General features: G+C 47.9%; 2 protein-coding genes across 6 annotated transcripts in view; one reads left to right on the forward strand and one right to left on the reverse strand.

Moving 5' to 3' along the window:
- The first annotated feature begins 3103 nt into the window (after positions 1 to 3103).
- LOC102536802 (growth/differentiation factor 11) lies at positions 3104 to 22841 on the forward strand. 4 transcript variants are annotated; one of them, XR_012078207.1, is made up of 5 exons: positions 3104 to 3551; positions 8474 to 8871; positions 9380 to 9761; positions 10514 to 10635; positions 22625 to 22841. XR_012078207.1 is itself a non-coding variant. In XM_072972430.1 (4 exons), the coding sequence occupies exons 1-3, from the start codon at positions 3104 to 3106 to the stop codon at positions 9758 to 9760; spliced, it is 1227 nt and encodes a 408-aa protein (XP_072828531.1). In that variant the 3' UTR covers position 9761; positions 10514 to 12297. The 4 variants fall into 4 exon arrangements, 1 of the variants encoding a protein (XP_072828531.1); XR_012078206.1 differs by lacking the exon at positions 22625 to 22841 and adding an exon at positions 14828 to 16482; XR_012078205.1 differs by lacking the exon at positions 22625 to 22841 and adding an exon at positions 12022 to 12297 and having other exon boundaries at positions 10514 to 11810.
- LOC102537046 (SAP domain-containing ribonucleoprotein) overlaps positions 11084 to 23011 on the reverse strand; it is a 46557-nt gene continuing 34629 nt past the window's right edge. Inside the window, exons 10-12 of one of the 2 annotated variants that reach the window (XR_001460502.3) lie at positions 19056 to 19145; positions 16728 to 16895; positions 11084 to 12709 (exon numbers count right to left, since the gene is read on the reverse strand). Coding sequence is in view for 1 of the 2 variants with exons in the window: in XM_006218549.4 (XP_006218611.1) it covers positions 16854 to 16895; positions 19056 to 19145 (132 nt within the window). In the remaining variant the exon portion in view is untranslated. Of the gene's footprint in view, positions 12710 to 16607; positions 16896 to 19055; positions 19146 to 23011 lie in introns of those variants that run through there. The other variant, XM_006218549.4, reaches the window with a different exon arrangement.

Here is a 23011-nt window from a genome sequence, read left to right on the forward strand (position 1 = left end):
ACTTATTTATAGATGAGGCACTGGGGCTTGAACCCAGGACCTCTTGCGTGCTAAGCATGTGCTCTATCACTTGAGCTGTACCCTCCCCGGTTCACTCATTCTTTACTCAAAGCAGCTAAGGAATACTTTGCTAAAAATATTCCCACTCCCTTGGGTCTCACAGTGTGAGGCTGATAAATTGGGGTAGTAATAATGGCTGCTTATCTCATTTAAAACTGTGTGTCAGGCAGTTAATCCTCAGAACCTTATGAAGTAGGTACAGTATTGTTATCTTCATCTTACAGATGAGGCATCTGAGGCCTAGAGCCAAGTTCACATAGCCAGAAAAGGGGCAGAGCTAGGACTTGAACCCAGGCAGCCGAGGTTGAGTCTAGAAGCTGTGTGACTAACCTCTGTGAGACACAGGATGGTGCAGATGTAGCTAGGAGAAGCATCTACTCTAGACCTGGGAGTCAGGAATGGACTCCTGGACAGCATGTCTAAAATCTCATCTATACTGAGACCTGAAAAAAGAGTAAATTGGGGGAGGGGGCAGTGGCAGGAGGAGGGGGAGTTGTCCTTGGAAGAGGAAACAATTTGTGCAAAGATGCAGAGATAATCAAGAGAAAGAGGGTGGAGGTGACATCCAGGTTTTTCGCCTGGATGATTGAGTGTCATTCATTAAAATGAAACACAGCCGGATGGAGGCACAATTTAGGGGAGAGAAGAAGTTGTCTGTCACATTTAACCTATGAGGTTTAAGGTGACTTGGGACATCCAGACGGAGATATCAACGAGGCATCTGGCCTGGAGTTCTAGCCAGTATCGTTTACAGTGTCCTGTCTACTCTGTTCCCTGAAAGGGGGTCTAAGTCTTATTGCTCTTTGCATTGCTCAGAGACTGCCACTTGCTACATGTTTGGTGGAGAAGTGAAAGCTGGGCCACCTCCTCGAAGGAAGAAAGAGGTGACACCATCTCTTCTCTCAAGGAGTTTACAATTTTGCTGGATAGGCAATATGATCCTATTTTATAGATGAAGAAACTTGATGAAGTGTTGAGATGTCCATGTCGTGGAGGGAACGGGCTGTCTTAAGTTTTTTTTTTTTCCATTCTGCTGCGGTCTTAGTTCCTGTTCTCCATGAAATAGGTCATCTCTTCAAAGATCCCCAGCCTGGTCCTCCTAATCCCTACCCACCTTCCTCCTTCACATCTGGACTCCCACTTTCTTCTCTCATTCCACTTCAGCTTCCCAGCCCAACTCTGTCCTTACACCCAGTGCTCCATCTAATCCAAAAAGGAAACCAGTGTCACTCTGTTCTGCCTGAGAAGCCCAATAATGGTCACCCACTTATTCAATAAGCACTGTGTGTGCCAGGAAACGAGCAAGATCTGACCGGATGCCCTCGAACCTTTTCAGTCTGTTGGTTATTTGCCCATTGACCTCTAGGGCTTTAGACTCAAGAGATCAGCCTGAAGGAACTGAGGTCTGGGAAGAGGTATCCAGAACCAGAAGTTAAGTACCCCAGGAACACTTTAGTACCTTAGCACTCTTCTGCTCTGCTACTGGTACCTCGTGTTACATCTGAAGATGAGGGCTCATCCCACATCTGGGTCTCTCCCCTCACAACTTGCTGTCTGCAGCTCAGGCACGGAGAGCAGACCTCTCTCTCACCCTCACCCCTGCGACTTACAAGCCCCTTCTCAGACTTCGAAGATCCTGCAGGTCCAAAAGTACATCTAGGAATTCAGAGGCAAGATTTCTCTGCAAGCACAGTGGTCTCAGCCCTGATCCCTCCCACTCCTCCCCTGATGGTCCCCAGTTCCTGTCTGTTCCAGCCTCTGACTCCCTTATTCCCTTTCAAGCCTCAATTTCAAGTTCACATTCTTCCCAGCTCTAAGCCTTCCTCTTGTTTCAGGGCTTCCCACCACCTCTCCACCTTCTCAGATTGTCTCTGGCCTCTTCTCCTAGTGTTCCTCACTGACCCCCATGTCAATCCTTCCATCCCAAGCTGTGCTTCCTGATCCCCTGCTGAGCCCAGCCTGCTGCTTCCCTCCAAACCCCCTTCAAACATCTTTTTGGGGCTGCTTCTGGTAACTAGGGCCCTTCTGGGCTCAAATCCTCCATCTCCGCCTCCATCGGGCTCTCCGTGCTTCCACCAAGGCTGACTTAGGAGAGTCAGCCTTGGGCTAGGCTGTTCTTCCTTCCGCAGGAGTCTCTGTCTTCCTATCTCTGCCTTCCTCTGATCCTCTGTGTCTGCTTCCTCTGTGTCTACCAAGGAAGCTCCCTTGGTATCTCCCAGTCTCTGTGCCTCCTGCACCTCCTCCTCCTGATTTTTCTGTATCTCTCTTTCCCAGGGCTCTGGTCTCCGTCCCATCAGTTCTTCTGCCCAGCTTCCATCTCTGTGCACCCCTGACCTCCTGTTATCTGGTCCATAGACTGCCATCTCCCCTCCTGTCTAGCCACAACTCTCTCCTCCCTCTGGTCTCCCTCCTCTATCGTTGTCTCTGATTCTCCCCACTCTAACTCCCCAACTTGTTATGCCTGTCACCTTCCTTCTTTATCTGTCTCTTTAGTTAAGTCTCTCCTCTCTGTGTCTTCCCCACCTTTGTCTCTGTCCTCTTCCTCCAGCTCTTTCTATCTCTGTGTCTCTGATCTGCCTCTTCCCCTTTATCTCTCAGTCTTTCTTCGATTTCTCTGACTCTGACTTTGTCTGTCTGTCCCCTCTTCTCCCCCACCCCAATATCTCTGTCTCTCCATCTCTCTGGGCCCTCGCTCCCTCCCTCTCTCTCTCTTCCTCGGCTCTCTCCGGCTCCCTCTCTCGCCTCGGATGACAGCGCTGCCTCTTTTGTTGGCTCCGCAGCCAATCGCGGCCGCTGACGACACGGGGGCCGGGGCTATAAAGGGCCAGGCCCGGGCTCGGGCCCCCCCAGCCGCCCGCCCCGGCCGCCCGCCCGCCCCGCCCGCGCGCCCGCCGCCCCCGGCCCCCCCGGCCCCCCCTCGGCCGGGCAGCCCCCAATCCCGCGGCGCCCGGACCCCCTCCTCCTCCCTCCCTCCTCCCTCCGCCCCCTCCCCGCGGGACTCCGGCGTCCCCGCCCCCCAGTCCTCCCTCCCCTCCCCTCCAGCATGGTGCTCGCGGCCCCGCTGCTGCTGGGCTTCCTGCTCCTCGCCCTGGAGCTGCGGCCCCGGGGGGAGGCGGCCGAGGGCCCCGCGGCGGCGGCGGCGGCGGCGGCGGCGGTGGCGGCGGCGGCGGGGGCCGGGGGGGAGCGCTCGAGCCGGCCGGCCCCGTCCGTGGCGCCCGAGCCCGACGGCTGCCCCGTGTGCGTCTGGCGGCAGCATAGCCGCGAGCTGCGCCTGGAGAGCATCAAGTCGCAGATCTTGAGCAAACTGCGGCTCAAGGAGGCGCCCAACATCAGCCGCGAGGTGGTGAAGCAGCTGCTGCCCAAGGCGCCGCCGCTGCAGCAGATCCTGGACCTGCACGACTTCCAGGGCGACGCGCTGCAGCCCGAGGACTTCTTGGAGGAGGACGAGTACCACGCCACCACTGAGACTGTCATTAGCATGGCCCAAGAGAGTAAGTGGTTGGTGGGACGTGAGCAGTGGGGTGCGGGCTCCAGCTCCCGCTCGGGGAAAGTGAGCGCCTCCCGCTTTGATGCGGGGCGCTCCTGGCTGCTCCGGCCGGAAAGCCTTTTCGGCGAAAACTTGATGAATTGGGGGGCGGGGGCTGTTCCGAAGAAGTTTTTCGAGCTGTGGAGATGGGCTGCAGAGTTGTGTGCACGCCCCGTCCTCGGAGGTGAGGGGGCAAACGGAAAGGATTGCGAGATACCGACTCCCACCCTGGGTGTGCAGAAAAGACCGGTGTTGCGGGGATTCTGGGGAAGCAAGGGTCCGCCTGCAGCGGAGGGGAAGGGGCAGCAACTCAGTCCTGAAGGGCCGTGGTGGAGAGGCTGGAGAACAGAATCGGGAGGCTTCGGGACCCCCGCAGTTCTAGCCAGGTTGCAGTGCTCTCCGCTTCCCAATGGCCCTGGCACCAACTCTCCACTCCTTCCACCTTGGGCTTCGCAACGCGCCCCCGGGGCTGCAGAAAATCAAGTGCCCCTCTCCCTCTCCCAGGGACGAGATCCCGGAGCCCTGTATCTCTCCCGGCAGCCCAGCTGCCCATTTTAGCTGGAGCCCTTTTGACATCGGGTCTCTCAAGGGGCTGGAAAAGCTGTGCCTTCTCTTACTGACCGAGCTCAAAGAACTCAACTCCATTGCGCTGGGGCTAAGGGTACCCGTTTAACTGTTCAAACCTTAGTGTTGTATCCCATATTCACCCGCCCCTACCCGCAACCAGGCTTGAGGAGAGAGAGGAACACTTAGGGAGAAAAAGAAAGAGGTACATGGGAGGGAGAGGAAACCCAGGCATCCTAGCTCCTGGCCAAACGGAAGATGAACATGTTAATAGACTTGAGCTGCTTTGAAATTTTATGGCCTGGAAAATCCAGGCCAACACTCCCCAGCACATACACCCAAACCCCCCAGCTCTCCCTAAGGTCAGATGACTCCCTTTTCCCCTCCCCCACTGAGGTCTCCCCCAACCCCCAACAACTCCAGGGAACCAGGCCCTCTTATTCCCTAGTGGTTTGGCAAAGTCGCCGCCCCCCCCCACTGTTTGGTTTTATGGCTCTGAACAGAAGAGGGGGAGACTGGTTTATTGGCAGATGGGTCATAAAAAGCTGGGGGCCTAGGGGAGTCCTAGTGGCCCACCCCCAAGGGAGAGGCACTGGAACCCAGGTGTGCATCTGGGAGGCTGAGTGCCTCACACTGCCACCAGTTTTTCTGCAAAGCTAACTCCACAGTGCTTGGTCAGGGCTGTAAAGAAAAGAATACTCAAAGGACTAGTAAACTAACCTGGGGTTGGGGGTGGGAAGGCCTGGGATCTGGTCTTGGGTTCCTCAGTCTCCCTTCTGTTCTTAAGGCTTCTGCTTTATAGAAGCTGGGGTCAGTCTGAGACTGACAGAGGACAGGGTTGGGGGTGGGGAATTATAACAGAGTTAGAAACAGTGGTAGAGGAATTCTGAAGAAGAGTTTGCTAGAAGAAGATGAAGGATACAGAAAGAAACGATACTTTGGTCTATGTGGTGGAGTGTGTGAGAGAGGCTTTCCAGAATGAGTGATGGAGCCGTGGGCTTCCCCCTGCCTCATTCTGTCCCTAGCATCTCTTAACCAATAGGCCTGAGCCCAGAGTTAGCCCTGGTAATGCAGATGCAGGAAGGAACAGACACCACACACGCACAGTTTGGGAAGTGCAGGTTAGACGTAGGGGGTGGACAGGACAGGGAAGGACACCAGTAGATGGGGTTCCACCCCAACTTCTACCCTCTTGCCACCCCAGGACTTGGATAACTAGGGAACTGGGTCTCCAGCCAGGTATTGTGCGTCCCCTTTAAGAGCTAAGCTGAGCTCTTAAGAGAGGGAGGGGGAGCAGAGGGAAGGGGAGGGAGAGAGGGGAAAAGGAAAAAGAGACTTTTATAGTCTAATCCCCAGGGACCCGCTTTAATAAGAGACTTGTGCTCTGCTAATCGGGGGAGGTGTTTGTCAGCAGAGATGGCCTCCGCTCCCCTCCCCCTTCTTCCCCTCCCCCAGCCCTCAACCCTGGACCCCAGCCCCCACCTCTCCTGGGCTGCAGTGCCTGCCCTAGTTCCCTCCGCCCTCTCGGGCTCTCCCACCCCAGCCTTCATCCTGGGAACCCAGCCCCCTTGCCCTTCTGGGAGCCAAGCCCAGCCCCTCAGTTTCTCTCTCCTCCCTACACCAAGAGGCCCCTGCCCTCTCAGCCCAACCTCCTGCCCCTAGGCCTTCCAGCCAGGGTGAGGAAAGTGTGTTTGGTGTTTGGGGGTGGCGAGGTGGGGGGAGGAGGAGGTGGTGAGCAGGGAGGGGGTTGGGCTTTTGCTGAAAATAGTGCAATGACCTCTCTCCAGACCACAGCCGCCTACTAAACCTGACCTGCTGCCTGCCACCAACCCGATCAATCCAACACAGATGTGGCTCCTTCCCCTCCCCTTGGGAGCTGGGCCTATGTGTGTGTTGGGGACTCTCTCAAGCCTCTTGTTTCCTCTGTGGCTCTACCTGCTTCTCCTTTGTTCCTTCCTCTGTATCCTTCTATCCTTTCTCTTTTTCCCACTAGGCTTAGCTACCTCCCTCCTTTTGGCTTCTTAACCCTCACCCACTCCTTTTGCGTCCCTCCTTCTCTCCTGGTGTTCTCCAGCTCCCATGTTCTTCTCTCTCTGCCATGATCTTCCCCTCTCTCTTCCTTCTCTCCTCCATTTCACTGCCTCTCTCTTCTAACCTACCCCCATCTCTAAAATCTCTTCTCTATTCTTACCTTCCTTGCCATCTTCAGTCTCTCCCCTGTCTCTTCTGCTTTCCCTTTTCTTCCTCCATATGTCTTCATCCTGTCCCCTTATAGTACCAACTGTCCTTCTATCCACTGGGTGAGAAGTGTATGGTGGTTCCTAGGGGTGAGGATGGGACCTGCCTGAAGGAACCAAAGACTGGCGCCCAGTCCCCCATCCCTAAGCCTTGGGCAGGTTTAGGTAGGGAAATATGTTTAGAGTTTAGAAAACTAATAATAAACCACTTACTGAGAAACTACTACTATTTTCAAATTCTTTATTTAATGCTCAGCACTCCTATGAAGCAAGAATTATCTGTATCACTGAGAAGTCTGGTGAGTGAGGTCAGACACTGATTAATATGGCAGACAGTGATAAAACCCACTTCAACTGCAGTCAAAGAACAGTGCTTAGATGCCAGGAAGAACTTTCAGGCACTTGCCTATATAATTTAAGATTGGGAGTTTAGGGAGTTAACTCAGCATGCACTTATTGAGCACTGCCTGGTATTATGGGAGGCAATAAGGCTGCAATGGTGAGCAAAACAGAAATAGTACTGACACAGTGTCCACTTTCAGCAAGATTAGCACCTAATGGTGAAGACAGGCAGGAAAATAAAAGAATCTCTGCTGAAATTAGGTATAGCACACTGTTCGAATTGTTGCTATCACTCTCCATATCACCAGCGACTACCTTGCCCCAGAGACTCCTAATCCCCAAATCTCCACTCCCTAAACCTTACCCCATTGCAGCTCCAGCCAGAGTTAAGATAACGGGGAGGACTATCAGTGCCCTGGGGCCTCAGAGAAAAACCACGGGGAAAGTAAGCTGCAGAGGAACTTTGTGTCTTGTGTCCTGAATATATGAAGATCATTAAGCACTTTCCTTCCCATTTAACTTGGAGTGTCTTCCCTTTCTTCCGGTGGGGGTTGGGGAATGCTGACAGGAGACAACAGATGCTAAATTATCTGTGGTTACGCAGCACTCAAGACCTGGGTATGACAGACACATAAGGGCCTGGACTTCCTGATCATACTTACATGGCTCTGGAAGCTCATTCCTGATTCTTCCTGTTTAGCATAAAAATGGATATTCCTATCCAATGGAAACATGATTTAGGGCATTCCCAACTAATTTAAGAAATTAGAAAGGGGAACTGAGAGGAGCTGAAACGGAAGCAGCAGCAGATACGGTTAGAATCATCCTTTAAACCCAAGAAGGGTCAATTTATAGTCCAGAACAAGGGGAAATGGGCCAAAACGTAAAATTGGGATGTTAAACCTTTGTAAAGACTTATTGGCACTGGACTAAGAAACCAAAGGAAGCTCAGAGGAGAAAAGAAGAGTGATTACATCTGACGTGGTGTGTTGACTATTATTTCTGATGCTCCAGGGAAGTATGAGAAAAAACCCGGGAGGCAGTTTTTCCTCCCTTAAAAGTGGAAGCAGTGATGGTGATGCTGCGGAAGCAGCTGAAGGTCAAAGAAGTGAAGAGTCAGATGCATGAGTGCTTGAGTATTGCATACTTTTGGGTGTGTGGTTTCTAGTGGGAATGATGCCAGAAGCCTAGATCTGAATTCTGGCTTACTTCATGGAATAAATTTGGCCCATGCTCCCTATCTGGACCCTGGATTATCCATTCTTTGAGGCCGTCTGCTTGGGGTGGGGGGGCTGTGCCAGGCTCCACTTGGCCACCAGACAAAACAGAGCAGAAACGGGGCAAGGTGACCTGAGGACAGCAGGTGTGATATGAGGTTTGGCTTCCATGAAGAGCATCAAAGGTTCAGGAAAAGTTGAAGCCCTACATGCTGTGGAAAGCTGGAGGAAGGAGAGGTTGCAGGTTGAAGAATTCCCTAATAATCGTCTTTGCAGGTTATCTGGTAGAAGGGAACTCATGCATTAGGGCAAACAGGGTAAGGAAGGGGTACAGATCAGTAAGGCCTGAAAGAACCATCTTATAGGGAAAGAGCGACGGGGGTTCTGGGTACCAGTGACACTGCAGTCAACAAAACAGGCAAGAGAGAGGGGTAAGAACTCGAAAACAGGCTGAAGGGATTGCCAGTGCCCACAATAGCTGCTGACCCCTCCACACTCTTCACTCATGCTGTGCCCTTTCTTTTCAGCGGACCCTGCGGTACAGACGGATGGCAGCCCTCTCTGTTGCCATTTCCACTTCAGCCCCAAGGTGATGTTCACAAAGGTACTGAAGGCCCAGCTGTGGGTGTATCTACGGCCTGTGCCCCGCCCAGCCACAGTCTACCTGCAGATCTTGCGACTGAAACCCCTAACTGGGGAAGGGACTGCAGGGGGAGGGGGCGGAGGCCGGCGTCACATCCGAATCCGCTCACTCAAAATTGACCTGCACTCGCGCTCCGGCCACTGGCAAAGCATCGACTTCAAGCAAGTGCTACACAGCTGGTTCCGCCAGCCACAGAGCAACTGGGGCATCGAGATCAACGCCTTTGATCCCAGTGGCACAGACCTGGCTGTCACTTCCCTGGGGCCAGGAGCTGAGGGGCTGGTGAGCAGGGAGCCTGAGATATTGGCAGATATGTATAACCTGGCCCTGAGGAGGTGGGATGTTGGAAAAGGTAGACCAGGAATGTAAAGGGGGCTGAGGACCAATATTATTTTTCTAGGTTCCGGAGCTGATTCTAGAGGCGCAATTAGGTGGTAGTGATGGGGTGCTAATCACGTTTCAAAGATCCAAGGCAGGCAACAGCTGGAAACTGGATTTGGGGTGGTGTGTTAATAGATTCGTGGAAACACAGAGATGGGCTGTTGTTGAGACCTTGGGCCAGGGGTGATGAGGGTCAGGTTGCCAGGAGAAGAATTAGGGAAGGTGAATTGAGGGAGAGATGGCTAGCTGGCAGGAAGAGTGGGCAGAAGACGGGCTGGGGACGGGAGCAGGGGAAAGGCTAACAGTCTCCGTTTCTGATACTCCTGTTGAGGGGCAGGTGAGAAAGGAACAGGGAGTAGGAGCTCTTGGGGAATATATCACATCTCTTTCTCCTCTCCCTCACCCCCAGCACCCTTTCATGGAGCTTCGAGTCCTAGAGAACACAAAACGGTCCCGGCGGAACCTGGGCCTGGACTGCGATGAGCACTCAAGTGAGTCCCGCTGCTGCCGCTATCCCCTCACAGTGGACTTTGAGGCTTTTGGCTGGGACTGGATCATTGCACCTAAACGCTACAAGGCCAACTACTGCTCCGGCCAGTGCGAGTACATGTTCATGCAAAAGTATCCACACACCCACTTGGTGCAACAGGCTAATCCAAGAGGCTCTGCTGGGCCCTGCTGTACCCCCACCAAGATGTCCCCAATCAACATGCTCTACTTCAATGACAAGCAGCAGATTATCTACGGCAAGATCCCTGGCATGGTGGTTGATCGCTGTGGCTGCTCCTAAGGTGGGGGATAGGATGCCTCCCTCACAGACCCTACCCCTCGAACCCTCAGCCCTGACCCCCATGCCCCCAGGCCCAAGAGCTCCCTCCACCTCTTCCCATGAACATCACACCTTGTTCCCTGCCCAAGCAGTGTGCAATACAACAGAGGGAGGCAGGTGGGGGATTGAGAGGTGAGGGGTTTGGGGGAAAAGGGGAAGAGGAGGGGGCATGGTCAGGTGGGGAGTGTTAGAGGTTTGAGGTGAGAACGTTTGGCAAGAAGACAGAGAGACGTAGAGACAAAGGTAGAGCAGAGGGATAGAGACAGAGGAACAAAAAGTGCAGCAGTGAGAAGGCAAAAGGATAGAGATGCAGAAGAGACAGAGACTAGGCAGAAATAGAGAGAGAAACCGAAATGGAGTTTTAAGAGAAAGCCCCACACCAAGCCTCCTTTCTTCCACTGGCAAGGTGAGGGGCTTGGTATGGTTTGGGGAGATCCCCTGACTACCATTCTCAGTAGGAGAAGAAATCAAAATTCATTCTTAGCTTCTTCCCTTTCTCTCTCCAGCAGTGGCTGGGGGAAGGGAAGTGAGGGCAGGGGCAAAGGGAGGATTTTGGAATTTTATTTATTTATTTATTGTGACTTTTCCTTTCTTGGTATTTGGCTTTACTGAAATAGAAGGGCCCCTGCCCACGGTGCCCCATTTGTCCCTTATTCCCCAAACCCTGTTCTCCCTCAGTACCCATCTACTTAAGCACTTGTTTAAAGCCTCCAGGGTTGAGAATGGGAGTAGAGGGCAAGAGGGCTGACACATGGAAGTTTCCAACCCCAAATCACTCTACTTAAAACCTTCCTGAGCCAAATGGGTTGAACTGAATTCCAGCAGTCACAGAAACAGTAAGTTAGGGTTTAGGAGCTGGAGGGGTGGGGGGAGTGGGACTCAACATCCAGGATCTATATGAGAGCCACTACACTAACCCTCAGGTCCACCCACATAGTACTGACTTATTTAGGCAGAGGTGTGGCCTACTCATGCCCAAATTCCCCCCAGCTAAGAGAGAGACCAAAGAGCCTGTGGAATGCCTCTGCTGCCAGCCTTTATCTTCAGGTCAATAAAAAGAAGAGTAGAAAGCCCAGAGTCCCCTAGTCTGGGCAGCATTAGGAGGGGTCAAGAAAGTAGTAGTAAGGAGGCTGAAGGTTACAGGGCGTTTGAATCCAAATCACTGCTCTGGGCTAGGGAATAGAGCCGGCAGACCAAGGTGGAAGGGATTCTGGAGGGGGGACATTTTAGTCCCCCAACCCAAAGCTCAGGGTGGAAGAGGGGAGAACAAGGGAGCAGAGTGTCTATAATTATTTTTATCTTTTATTTTTTGGAATCTAGCAGTACCTGGCAGCAGGGAGGGGACAATACAGTAGGGAAAAGCATCTGACAAGGCCAGTTAGAGCAGATGGGAAGGATGGAGACTCCCTGGTTTGGAAGGCTAGGAAGCAGGCAGGGACTGGTTGCCACTCCAAGTCACTAGCTGGGCCTATTCATTCCTTCCACAATCCTGACCCACCCTCCTCTGGACTCACCGTGCCTCAGTTTCTTCCCCTCGATGGAATGAGAACTAGCAGCACCCGCCACAGCCAAGAGATGAATTCTGAGCACTTACCACGGGCACTTTATGGACATAAAATACCTCTCGCTGTGGGACAGATAACCAGGGCACCAGAGTAGTGGTGAAGAGATGTGAGGCTTAGAGGAGTCACAGGCTTCCGAGTACAAGTTCCCCTCTGCCTCCCAGCTGGACAGTGCCTGAAGCCAAGGAGTTGAGAATCTCCTGATCTGCACCCTATTCATACCTCACCACCAGACCTCTTGGCTCTGGGCAAAAGCCTGGAGGATATCAGGAGAGGAGGGGAAAAGAACCTTCAGCAAAATTGTCACTCTAATTAGAGCCAACAGTTACCGCTTTGATGCAAACAGTACTGAACTAAAGTCAAGTCCAAGCTGGAGAGCTGACCTGGAAGGCTTGTTCTTCCCAAGAGCATGACTTTCCTGACTGGTCCAGCTGGTAGAAGGGGCAAAGGTATGTGACCACCCTTGGAAAGGTGATGCTGGTGAGTTTTGGCATCTTATTCCCATCCCCAGTGAAAAAGTAAGATGAATTATTTCGGTATAGGAATGGGCAAGGGCTGTTAAGCATTTTAACTCACCTCTGCCCATATAGCAGCTACGCTAACCCCAGCCTCTCCTTTCTGACCCTGTTCTTCATCCTTCCTTCTGCCCCAATCTTGGAGAACAAGATACACCTGACCATCAACACCATCCACGTTTCCTTGGTGGAAGGAGAGGGAGAGAGAAGTGAAAGTGAAGAACAGAAGATGCCTCCTCTAAGGTCAAATGCCCATGTCTCTTCATGTTGGCACAGGGTGGGGGCTGGGCAACAGGCATCGGGTGACTTCCCTCTACAAATTCTAGAGAGCTGGGGCATTAGACTTGGGGGACACTTAGAATATGCCCCTTTAATATCACCAAATAAAGACCTTTGGAGGGGGTCTTTCTCTATGAACATATATCTATGAGTTGAAGTCTCATTTGCCTGGTCCTCCCCACCCCCAAAGAGGCATGAGGTAAAGAAGCCTGGGGGCACAGCCCAGCAACCACCCCCCATCTCCCACCTTATGATGTGTATGGACCTGGTCAGTGCCCCTCCGATCAAAATTAGTGTAATTATTATTTACTTTGTGTATTTGTTACACCACGTGCGTGACTGCCTTTGTTTGTTAAGGGTGTCTGAGGAGTATGGGGCTGACAGGGGCACTGGAATGCCGGGAAAGGACTTCTTCACTGAGACCAAGGCTTCCTGGAGGGAACCACTGCAAAAAGGCCATCAGGCAGTTTTCAAGTTATGTGACAGAGGACAAAGATGGCCATAGGGTGCTCTGAGTTTTGGGATGGTCACATGACACAATCCAGCACTTGAACCTGAAAAAAGAAAAATAAAAGCAGTCAAAGAGTTTAGAATTCAGTGATGAGCTCTTCTCCCTAATCAAGCGCCACATTTATACCTTGGAGACCAGGAAGCAGACGATCTGAGAGAGAATGAAACCCTGTGTTCAAGGACTAAGAAGATGGGGTCTCTGAAGCAACGGAAAACACTAAGGGGCACCTAGGATGAGGGATGGGATGTGCAGCCCAAGGGAAGTTGGGCAAGGGACAGGAAAGAGAAGGGACTTAGAACAACTCTTCTTTGGAGACGTAATCCTAAACTGTCTCAAAGATTACAAAAACCCTCTCTCAGCCTCCACAGAACAGAAGATCTAAAAGTTCTCTTGAGATGACCTAGCTAATGTCTACCCTATTCTCCTGCAGTTCCCTGATCTTAAGGTTTCTTCAACAAAATCCTCAAACCAAACCAACATTCAACTTGCCAGTGTACCAAGAGTGGTTAAGCATCTCAAATATTGATTCCACCATAAAAATGTCTCCCTAGGGCCTAAAGAGTTGGGGATAGCAAAGGAATCTTGCCTAACTCGTATCTGGAAACAAAGGAAAGTTCCTGTGACATCAATCTGATCCAGATGGGGGACAGGGCCACTGAGGGCTCAAGTGCAACCATGCTTTCTCTGTCCTGTCAGTTTTCTCAGTGGACTGACCCCACCGCAGACCAATTACAAGACTGAGGTTGGGGGAGGACAGGAGTGCCACAGACTGTACTGTCCCCCCAAGGAAGTGCTTTACCCACACTTCTCCCTACCTTTTGTCCTGAGCTAAAAATAGGTCCCTGCCCCCCAAATGCTTGTTTCCTACATTGAGAGGACACCCAGAAGAGACTGCAAGATGACTTCCTGCAACTCAATGCATGAATAGCTATCCTATACTCTGTCTTGGCCCATGTCAGGAAGCTAGGAACCAACAGGCAGTGGCATTTACAGCTTCTGGTGGGTGGTCATGCAGAAGAGGGAAGTCAGTGGCCCTGGCCACAACGTGAGCTGGGGTTAAGGGAGCAACTGGGACTCCTCCCATATCTCTAACCTCCAAATGCACCAGCATCTGCAGTAAGCATACACATACAAACTCTCAAACTAGTCCACTCAGCCCCCTTTCTTCTAGCTGGACTCTACTCAGGGAAAAGAATGTTTCCACTGTAAATCACCTAGTAAAATTAAGAGCTAATATTTATGGAAAGATTACTATTCAAGCTATGTTAAGCAAACTGTGCTCAGTACATAATATGATAGTGTCAATTCTCACAGCAATCTTCACAATAGGGTTGCTTTTGGCACAGAGTCTGGGAACCAGCTGAGCTAGTGTGGTAGAACAAGGAATTACACCAAAAGAGTTGCAGTACAGTATTTCATTGTTACTTACCTGTTAACAGTGATCTGAGAGGTTAGAAAAACGAAAGGCAGGGACAACTGAGAAAGGAAAACAAAGAGAAAGCTGGGAGCACTTCGGGCTCAAAGGGTCCCCAAACTTGTGAAGTCTGACGTTTTTCAGTCCCTTTGAAAGGCAAAACAAGAGGAGTGTGGACATGTAGCAAGAGTGGAAGATTAGATTCTGGAGGATTCCAATCGTCAGAGGCCATTACAAAAGAGAATAGGGGAAAACTGTTCTTCTCCCTTATTTGTGTAAATTCCTTCCTTTCCCCTCATCTGTTTCTCATGTCAGATATGACAACAGGACTCAAACTCAGCACCGAGAAGTCCTGCTCTTATTCACATCTTCCTTCCTGATAGCCCTCACCCCCCAAAGAAGCTTCTAGCCTTGTGTCTTCACAAGTTCCCAGGGTTTGGGGAGGGGGAAGGGCAGTTTAGAGTGATGGTAGAGAAAAAGAGAATGATCCTAGAGAACCATAAAAAGGTACAGATTTACAGCGGAGGAAACTGGTTCCTTCCAGCATCTTTTATAGACTCCCTCATTAAGAGCTTCCAGGTATGCAGAGAATGTCACAGCCTCAGGACAGGGGAAAGAAGACTGGGGTTGGCTAACTACATCTGGATCCTGGATTAGCTACACTAAAGAGACTCGGGGATAGGAAGGAAGGGTACTTGGATCTCAGATAAAGAATTGTAAGCATGGGTATCTGTTTTGCCTTTCAAGGGACTTACCATTTTAAGATTGAATTAGTAAAAGACATAGGCATCCTGAACTATTCCTGCTCAACAAGTATGTGTGGAATGGTTACAATGAGACAGGAAGAGGAGGATTTGGTGATCAGGCTTGGAGGTGAGACTCCTGACCAACATAAGAACAGCTGCTGGAACGGGATGAAAAGGGTTAGTAAAAAATCCACACAAATTGAGAAACACTGTATTAAGAAATGGGAAAAGTGAGTTGAGTGGAGAAAAGAATGATTAGGCTTCAGGAAGAGAATCCTCGGGGTGGGGATAGGGAGGTTGAATAACTATCTGGAACATTATAGAGGATAAGGAAACAAAGTGAAGAGAACTTCTGAAGGACCTAGTACTCCACTCCATTATCAGCATCTACTCCATTCCTTTACCTATTTCTTATTTTGGGTAGAAAACCCTTACTGAAAATATAAACTCTCTAAAGCTAAAAAACTGAACAAATTCTCTCTGGTTCTGTTTTCAGAGAGACAGAGTAAGAGGGGAAAAGCTAAATTCAAGATCAGGGCCTGGAGAAAAGAAAAGGGAGGCCGACAGTAGAGGCCAGAGGAAAGAGATGGAAGAAGTTTAACCAGTGTTCCCTTTTGTTCCTTTCTCCAAAGTCTCAGAATGGGGCAAAATTCACAACCAGTGGACAAACAGGCAATCTCTGGATATGTTCTCCAAAACAGCGTATTCTTAGGCATCTAAACTTAGGTCCTTGTCCTCTAGCAAACAAAGGGACTTTGTGGAAAGAGATCATTAGGAAGGGGATCAAACCATTACCTTTCTATTCATCACAAAGCCAGACAGAGGTGTTAGTAGAAATGGGAACAAGGAATTAACACCACAGCAACATGGGATCTGATCACGGTACCAAGGTCTTCCGGTGAGGTGACAGGTTCTTAAGTTTTATTATCAAAAAACCCGAATAAAACCCAACCTTATATAGCTGTACAGAAATAAAGATTAAGAGGAGAAACTCTATACCAACAAATCCAAAAAGATTAAGCAGCAGGTCTCAGATCTATATGAAACTTTAAATGCAAACAAGCAGTCTGCTTACGGAGAGCCAAACCTTTCTAAGTAAGAGGCTCAGCAGAGAAAATGGATTTTAGTAATATTTGAGAAACACTACCACCAAAACTGCAGAAGGGTATTTCTGCAACAGAAGAAGACAAACTAAACTAGCACAAGGCTTGATTAAAAAATAGAAGCCTCTAGTCCACAACTTACATTCCCAAGGATCTAGGTACTAACGCTTAACACCTCTGACATCCTGTCATACTTTGAATCCCTGTATTTTCTTCCAGTCCTGAGGGGTACCCAGCCTATCTCCTTTCCTGAACTGCATAGCCAACAGGGTAGGGTCCCACATACTGGCTGTAGCACTCTTGAAAATGGGGATAATAGGGACCCTGGACTCCATTCCATAATAGACTACCAATCACTAGCCCTTGTATTTATATCCTTTGCACCTCCTAAAACCCACAGTTTTATCCCAATGGGTCAGGCCAACCTGCTAAAGCAAAGATTCAGGGTGAAACCTGGCCTCTTCATGGAGAATAAAGAGGTAAAAGGATGCCTGTGAGTATGAGAGAAGGGAATAAACAGACTTAAAGGGATAGACTCAATCCTTTTCCTTGTTCTCCTTTCTAAAGGATAAAGGCATTATGGCTAATTCTCTATAGTATTTACCCCTGAAGCTCCCCTTATCTGGTCTAATCTGGCTCTAAGAACTCAAAAGGAGCACCTGATAAAACACATTGTTCTTTTTTCTGGTTTTTTTTTTTATTAACAAGCAAAATAATAATTAAAAAACAGTAACACAACAACAACAACCTAAAAGTTGGAACAGCAATAAGTCAAATTGCTGAAGTTCACGGATGTACCTGGGGTACATGCTCCCTCACTGCGAGGCAGGACCTCAGCACATGACTGCATTTTAGGCATACATGTGACCAGGAAGAGTCAGAGATGGAAACCACCAGAGAACAGAAAGCATCAAGAGCTTTTCATCAGGCAATCCCAAAGCGCTCTGCTCTTTTCCTCTTCTTTGCCTGTAAGGAAAAAGCAAGAAAAAAATTAGATTGCAAGACACAGTGGCTTGGGTTCCTGGCTTTAGTCTAAACTCTCATGGACTGTCACAAGGTCCAAGAAGGAAGGCAGGCCGAGCTTAAGCTTGGCGGCCAGAGATTTAATGTCTGAATCTCTTCAGTTATCCAGTTAGTTATCCAGAGCTGGGGAGGTCTGGTGGAAAAGGAGGGTAAAGAGAAGACTGTGGGGAGCAGGGGGTGGGAGGGAGAGGAGAAGAACAGTCATAGAAAATAGAAAGATTCCTAAAGGAGAAAGGGCCACTCGGCCTTATAGAAAGTTAGCTTGGAAACAATGGAACCTTAACAGGCTAGGGAAAGTCTTCCAGTCAGTGGAGAGATGGGAGATTTCAAAGAACAAAAGGTTGGCCAATGTTATGTCACGGAGAAGGTGACGGGGGATGCCATTCTGGGCTGTTAGGCCCAATCAGCAACTATTCCTCAGGCCTCCCAATCCACAGAGAGGCATATAAATTTTCAGTGCCAACAGAATAAATTGAGGGAAGGGGGAGGCACAGGGAAGAGGCCAAACATGGATCTCTTAAGGATGGCAGCATTGGAGGGCATACAATGTGTAGAGGGGAGAAAGAGGATGGTATTTTTGCTCTGGGAGTGACTTACAAAACAGAATTGAGTCCTTCACCTTCACTCCAACCACTGCCCCAAAGCAAAGAGGGGAATCATTTAGTTTAGATTAAAAAGAAAAGATGAGTACATGTAAGCCCAGCGCACTCCGCCTGCATCACTTACACAATTCTCTGGAATCAAAAGTTCATGTAAACTCCATCAGCCTCAGAAGTTACTACTCCCTTACATACACTTACTTGCCCCCAAAAAGCTACTATTCCTTTCCACCCCACAAAATCCTCACCTGCCTTATCTTGGAGGCCAAATTTACCAATTTAGTGAGCACTCCTGGTTTAGCAATGGATTCCCTGGCAAAGAGGGAGTAATTTTTAACTAGAATTAAAATAAGCCTAAGTTTACTTCTAGCTCATGCTGGCAAGTATCAGCTACATTTACTTACACCATGCAATGCTTTATCCTGAATTAGTAGCACAAAGAATACAAACTACTTTAGTTTTTTCCCTAGTGGAAAATGTAAACTGATCAGATTCTAAAATTTTCAGTGTTTATTACAAGATTGTTCCTGATATTTATTCATAAAGAGACTATAATTATTTTGAGTATATGAGGTAACAGATTTTCAGAGGCCATCTCCAGAGGTAGATGGAAAGAAGTAAATCTGGATCAAATGGAAGAAGCAACATTCCAAATTCCTTGCCATCTAACTTTCTATAATTCTAAACATATTCATTATTTCAACTGTTCATGTACACCTCAGGTGACACTTGGTCTCCATTATAGATATTCTCAAGTCAGCAAATCAATATCATCCATTAAACATCCGTTAAAGCTCCGAGAGCTGTGAGCAGTCTGCCAATGCTCAGGGCCTCAGTGAATGCGAGTTACTCCAAAGAACGCTGAGATATGGATGAACACAAGTCTTTTTTTTTTTTAAGGGGTAAACCACTCTTTCATTTTGAGAGCCTATCTGTAAACAGAGTGATAAGAACAAGAAGTCTCATTTGAGCCCACTCTCCTATTCCAGAGGGCAGTTAGGCACAACTGTATTTGTGTCTGGGTTGGACATGGCCTTCATTAAATGATCAAAGAAAATGCTTGGCAGATAATCACAGACATTGCTACTTACTGAATACTTAACATGACAGGCACTGTGTCTAATATTTTATATAGAATCATCTCATGCTTAAAATACCACTTTGAAGTAGGTTTTAGTATTGCCACTTCCCAAATAATGACACTGAGGCAGAAAACTACCATAACTTGTAAGTAATACTGTGATACTAAGTGCCACAGCTACTCTTCAAATCCAAGCTTAACTGATTCCATATCTTGCACTCTTTCCTACTAGGCTTATCAGCTCTAACAGTGAATTACCTGTGGGGCTACTTTACCCAGAAAACAGATATTAAGCAAAGGACAAAAGATCCTGTCATCTGGTCACTTAAGAAGTAAGCCAGAGAAATAATAATGTTTCTCCACTGTTTGTCACCCTTATTTTCCCTTCAAGGGCTCTAGGAAGCAGTTCTCAGTAAATTTTACCTCTGTATCCTCTGTGGTTCCTGTTCCAGCTGAACTTGTGACAATCCCAAATCGCTCCTTCCTCTTTTTCAGCTTCTCGTCATCCTCAGACTGTTCAGGCATAAAGAAAAGAGTTTAAACAAGCTAGCCTCCATTCACAAGGTAAATGGGAATGAAATTATAACTTATTGGTCACAATATGCCAGCCAAGCTTGTGTCAAGAACTAAGGATCACACAAACATAAAGAACAGAAAACTGAATAAGCTAGCATGTAGCATATTGTCCTTGGAATGACTAAAAACAATCTTAAGTAGGGCCTCAATACTCATTAGACAAGTAGAGTCAAGAAAACAGTAAAAAATACTCATCAAACAAACTTTTGTGCTGAAGGAATTTTTGTAGTTCAGAGACACGGAAAAATGAGGCTTTACTAAATAACACCTGCAGAGAGCAGGCTAGAAGAAGGCACCCAAATTATTTGTTGAACACTGCTTACATGTTCCATTCACTTGCCAAGGGAAGGGGAAGAGAGCCAGAGTGGTGTTTCTGAAGAACTAACAAAGAAAGCTAAGCATTATGAACACCTAGCAAAGTCACAGAAAGTTCTGAATAGTTTGAAATGATTTTAAAATAAGGAAACAGCAGCAGTCATCTCTCTGAGAGAGATACTCTGGACCTTTTCCAAGCATCCAAGACTCATGTATCTGCCCTGTAACCAGAGAGAATGTTCCAGCTTACTGTGAATAGGAGTTAACCATTCTCCTATAGCATTTTAAAGACTGAGCTACTGTTCACATCCAACACTGTTCAATATGAGTCTCATTTATATTATATTCCCATCAGGACCTAAACCCTACCACTTTACTTATCCCACTTTAACAGCTGTTTTCTCCTTTTCCATCTCCCCTGCCCTGCCCCAATACCCTGTCACCAGTAATCAAAAGGCCAGCAGTAGGATTAGAAACATCTAAAATTAGGTGAGAGGGGTGTGTGTGTGTCTGTGTGTGTGTGTGTCTGTGTGTGTGAGATGTATACAAAGATCCTATCCTCTCCCAGGAGACCCTCCATTCCATACACACATAACCACCCTCATCCACAGGTCAGGTTAAAAGGGCTCAAAAAGACTTTTGAACAAGCTTCTGTGTGGTGCTCCTGAGCTGGATTTAAAAAAAAAACAAAAAAGCCCTAAGGAGTTCATATTCCTGCAGTCTGTAGGCAAGTTTCTGGGTGTCCCCAAAACCAGAGCCAAAAGGAAAGGCAATAAACAGAACTACAGAAACATGGGAATGTTTAAAATACCTTTACTCTCAACTCCAGCCGAGGAGCTACCTTTGCCCTGACGACCAGGGAGCCGCCTTCTGGTCCAAAGCAGGGTGGCCCTACAGCCTCTGCGTTCAGTCTGCCCACCTGCCCTGCTCTCTGAACACAGCAGGCAGCAGTACTTTCCTGTTCTTACTCCAGCTCTTTCAACTTGAGAAGCATGTTCATTTTCTCCCTTTTACTGCACCTGCCTTCCAGCAAGGAAGAAAGGAGCTAAGAAAGGTTGGTGGCTATTCAAGGACTGAAGACTCCTATACAGGAGTTATCACTTAATAGTGTATTACTAGAATAGAATATTGCCTACATAGTTTTTCTGCCTTTTTCATTATAACCATGAGCAAATCCATAGTGGGAGCATAATTAATGTACTCTAAACTACTGTAAAACATTGAGCCAGGTTCCAAAGAATAAAAGAAGTTTCTTGTCTTTAATAATCGTAAGTTAAAATAATGATGATGATAATATTAATCTCATTTATGTTTTAACAATCTTAAACATAGGTACTATGACTAAATTCATTTCACAGATAGGAAAACTAAGCCTTAGAGAAACTAAGTATCTTGCCCAAATCTCACAAATAGTAGTGGAAGAGCCACAAGTGGAACCCAAGACATTTTACTCAAGAACCCACTTTCTTAACTTTACCATATTCTCCAGTATGTCACATAAGCATTTCTTTGGAAGAACAGTAGCAGAAAGGAAGCAGTGCTTAATTTCCAAGGGAAGAAGGATCACTAGGACCCTCAGCTAAAAAGCAGTTGCAAACTACTTCAACTACTTCCGTTATCTCTGAAATAACTTGAGTCAATGCTAGGATTCTATCCTTTCTCTACTATACCGTTCGCCTCCACTTTATAACTAACTAGGGATCAAGGGAAAGGACACCAATTAGTAGTCTCATACTAAACATTTTCACAAGTGAACTTGTTTCTAATTTTGGCTAATTGGTTCTTCTATCTGCTGAAATCTATGAAAAGAATTAGGATTTCCAATGAACACAGGCCTCACTATTTCCTTACCAAGGTCTCTAGGGAAAGTTTTCTTGATTTTTGTCTACCGCCACTAAGATAAAAGTGATTAAGAAATATAAATGGAAATTTCAAAATGAGAACATCTATAGAATATTCTAAATGAAAGCCCTCCCTTTCATTAAGCCTCCAGGCCAAGCAAGAAACAGTTTCAGGGGGAATAAAAGGAGCATACCATACCCTTCTCGGGGAGAGGTAGGACTAGACTGTATCTTGCTCAACTACCACTATGTATTTTTTTTCAGAGCTAGCGGGTATACAGCTAGGGGTACATCAGCAAGTTCAAATCACAGAGGGAGATGCTACTTCTGAAACCTAGCCATTCTCTCAGCACAAACCATGGGGCCATTTCCTCACAAATCTCATCACAAAGCCTAGATCCATTCAGAATATGTGGGACAGCCTTCCCTCTGGTTCTCTACTTTGCTACATCCTAAAATGTAGAGTTTGACTTCTAAATTAAATTTCCTGGTTTCTTTCTTTTTTTTTTTTTTTAGTTCAAAAGTGAGGAAAGAACAAGGTAGGAAAAGAAGAGGGAGTGGGGTCAGGTGGATATATTTCTCTAGCCACTAAGGCTAGTATCAGAGATTTCCCTATGAGCTTCCTTTTTAAATCCCTTGGTGCCTCTCCTGGAGATCCAGGCAGAGCATCTGCTCCAAACCTACCAGAAGCTCTAGAGAGAAAAAAAACAAACAATACAGATCCCCCCACCCACTATGAACAGCCTGCCCACCTCTCACCCGCAGAGACCAATAGGAGCTCTATTTATTTTGTGCATGCCTGCCCTTCTCTCCCCACCCAGTGCCCCTCAGCTCCCCTCCTAAAGCCTCTTTCCTCATTGCCCTGCAGGGAAAGTGCACAACAGGCCCAGTAAATCAACACAGTTCTAATGATCTCTCTCACTTGACCCTTCTAGCGTGACGGTGTCGCATGGAAACAAACGTACAATAAACTTCACTCCATCTTTAGCTCCTTGCTGACAGGTTTTGATTCATGGGATGGTGAGACCCATTTCTGAGGGAAATTACCTCGATCAAAACGCATCTCTCTGTGCATTCATCAGGCCAATGCTCCCCCAGGCCATGCTCAAGTGCACAAATGGGGTTGTGCATCTGCAGGCAGCACTGACCCCTTTAACTCAGTGTCATATGCATTTGCAAACCTTCCTCTACTTCATCCCTCCCCCACTTCTCTCCTGCAAAACTTCAACCACTAACAAATCTTTCTTCTCCCCCTGCAAGTCCCTATGTGGGAAGAACACTGCTGGAATCTGAAGCGCCCTTATTTGCTACCAAGTGAAAACTCCTCAAAACACAACTTGTATCCAAAATCAGAAGAGAAACCTGTCCTCACTGACTAAACACAGGCATTGGATATTCAGATTGATCCACATACTTCACTTCTCTCATTCTCACTCAAGATTTAAACAGCAAGCCAACTAACTGACTGATGCCAATAGTTTCAGCACGATCGTCACTCATCTCCCAGTAACTGTCTTTTCTTTTCAAAAGTTTGGTGATAAAATGAGAAAGAGAATTGTGCAGAAGAGGAGAGAGCCCATATAAGCAGCACAGGACAGAAAACATGATATATATTTCATAAAGACAAACACCCCCATGAATCACTAT

The sequence above is a fragment of the Vicugna pacos genome, chromosome 12 (assembly GCF_048564905.1).
Source record: "Vicugna pacos chromosome 12, VicPac4, whole genome shotgun sequence".
NCBI lineage: Eukaryota > Metazoa > Chordata > Mammalia > Artiodactyla > Camelidae > Vicugna > Vicugna pacos.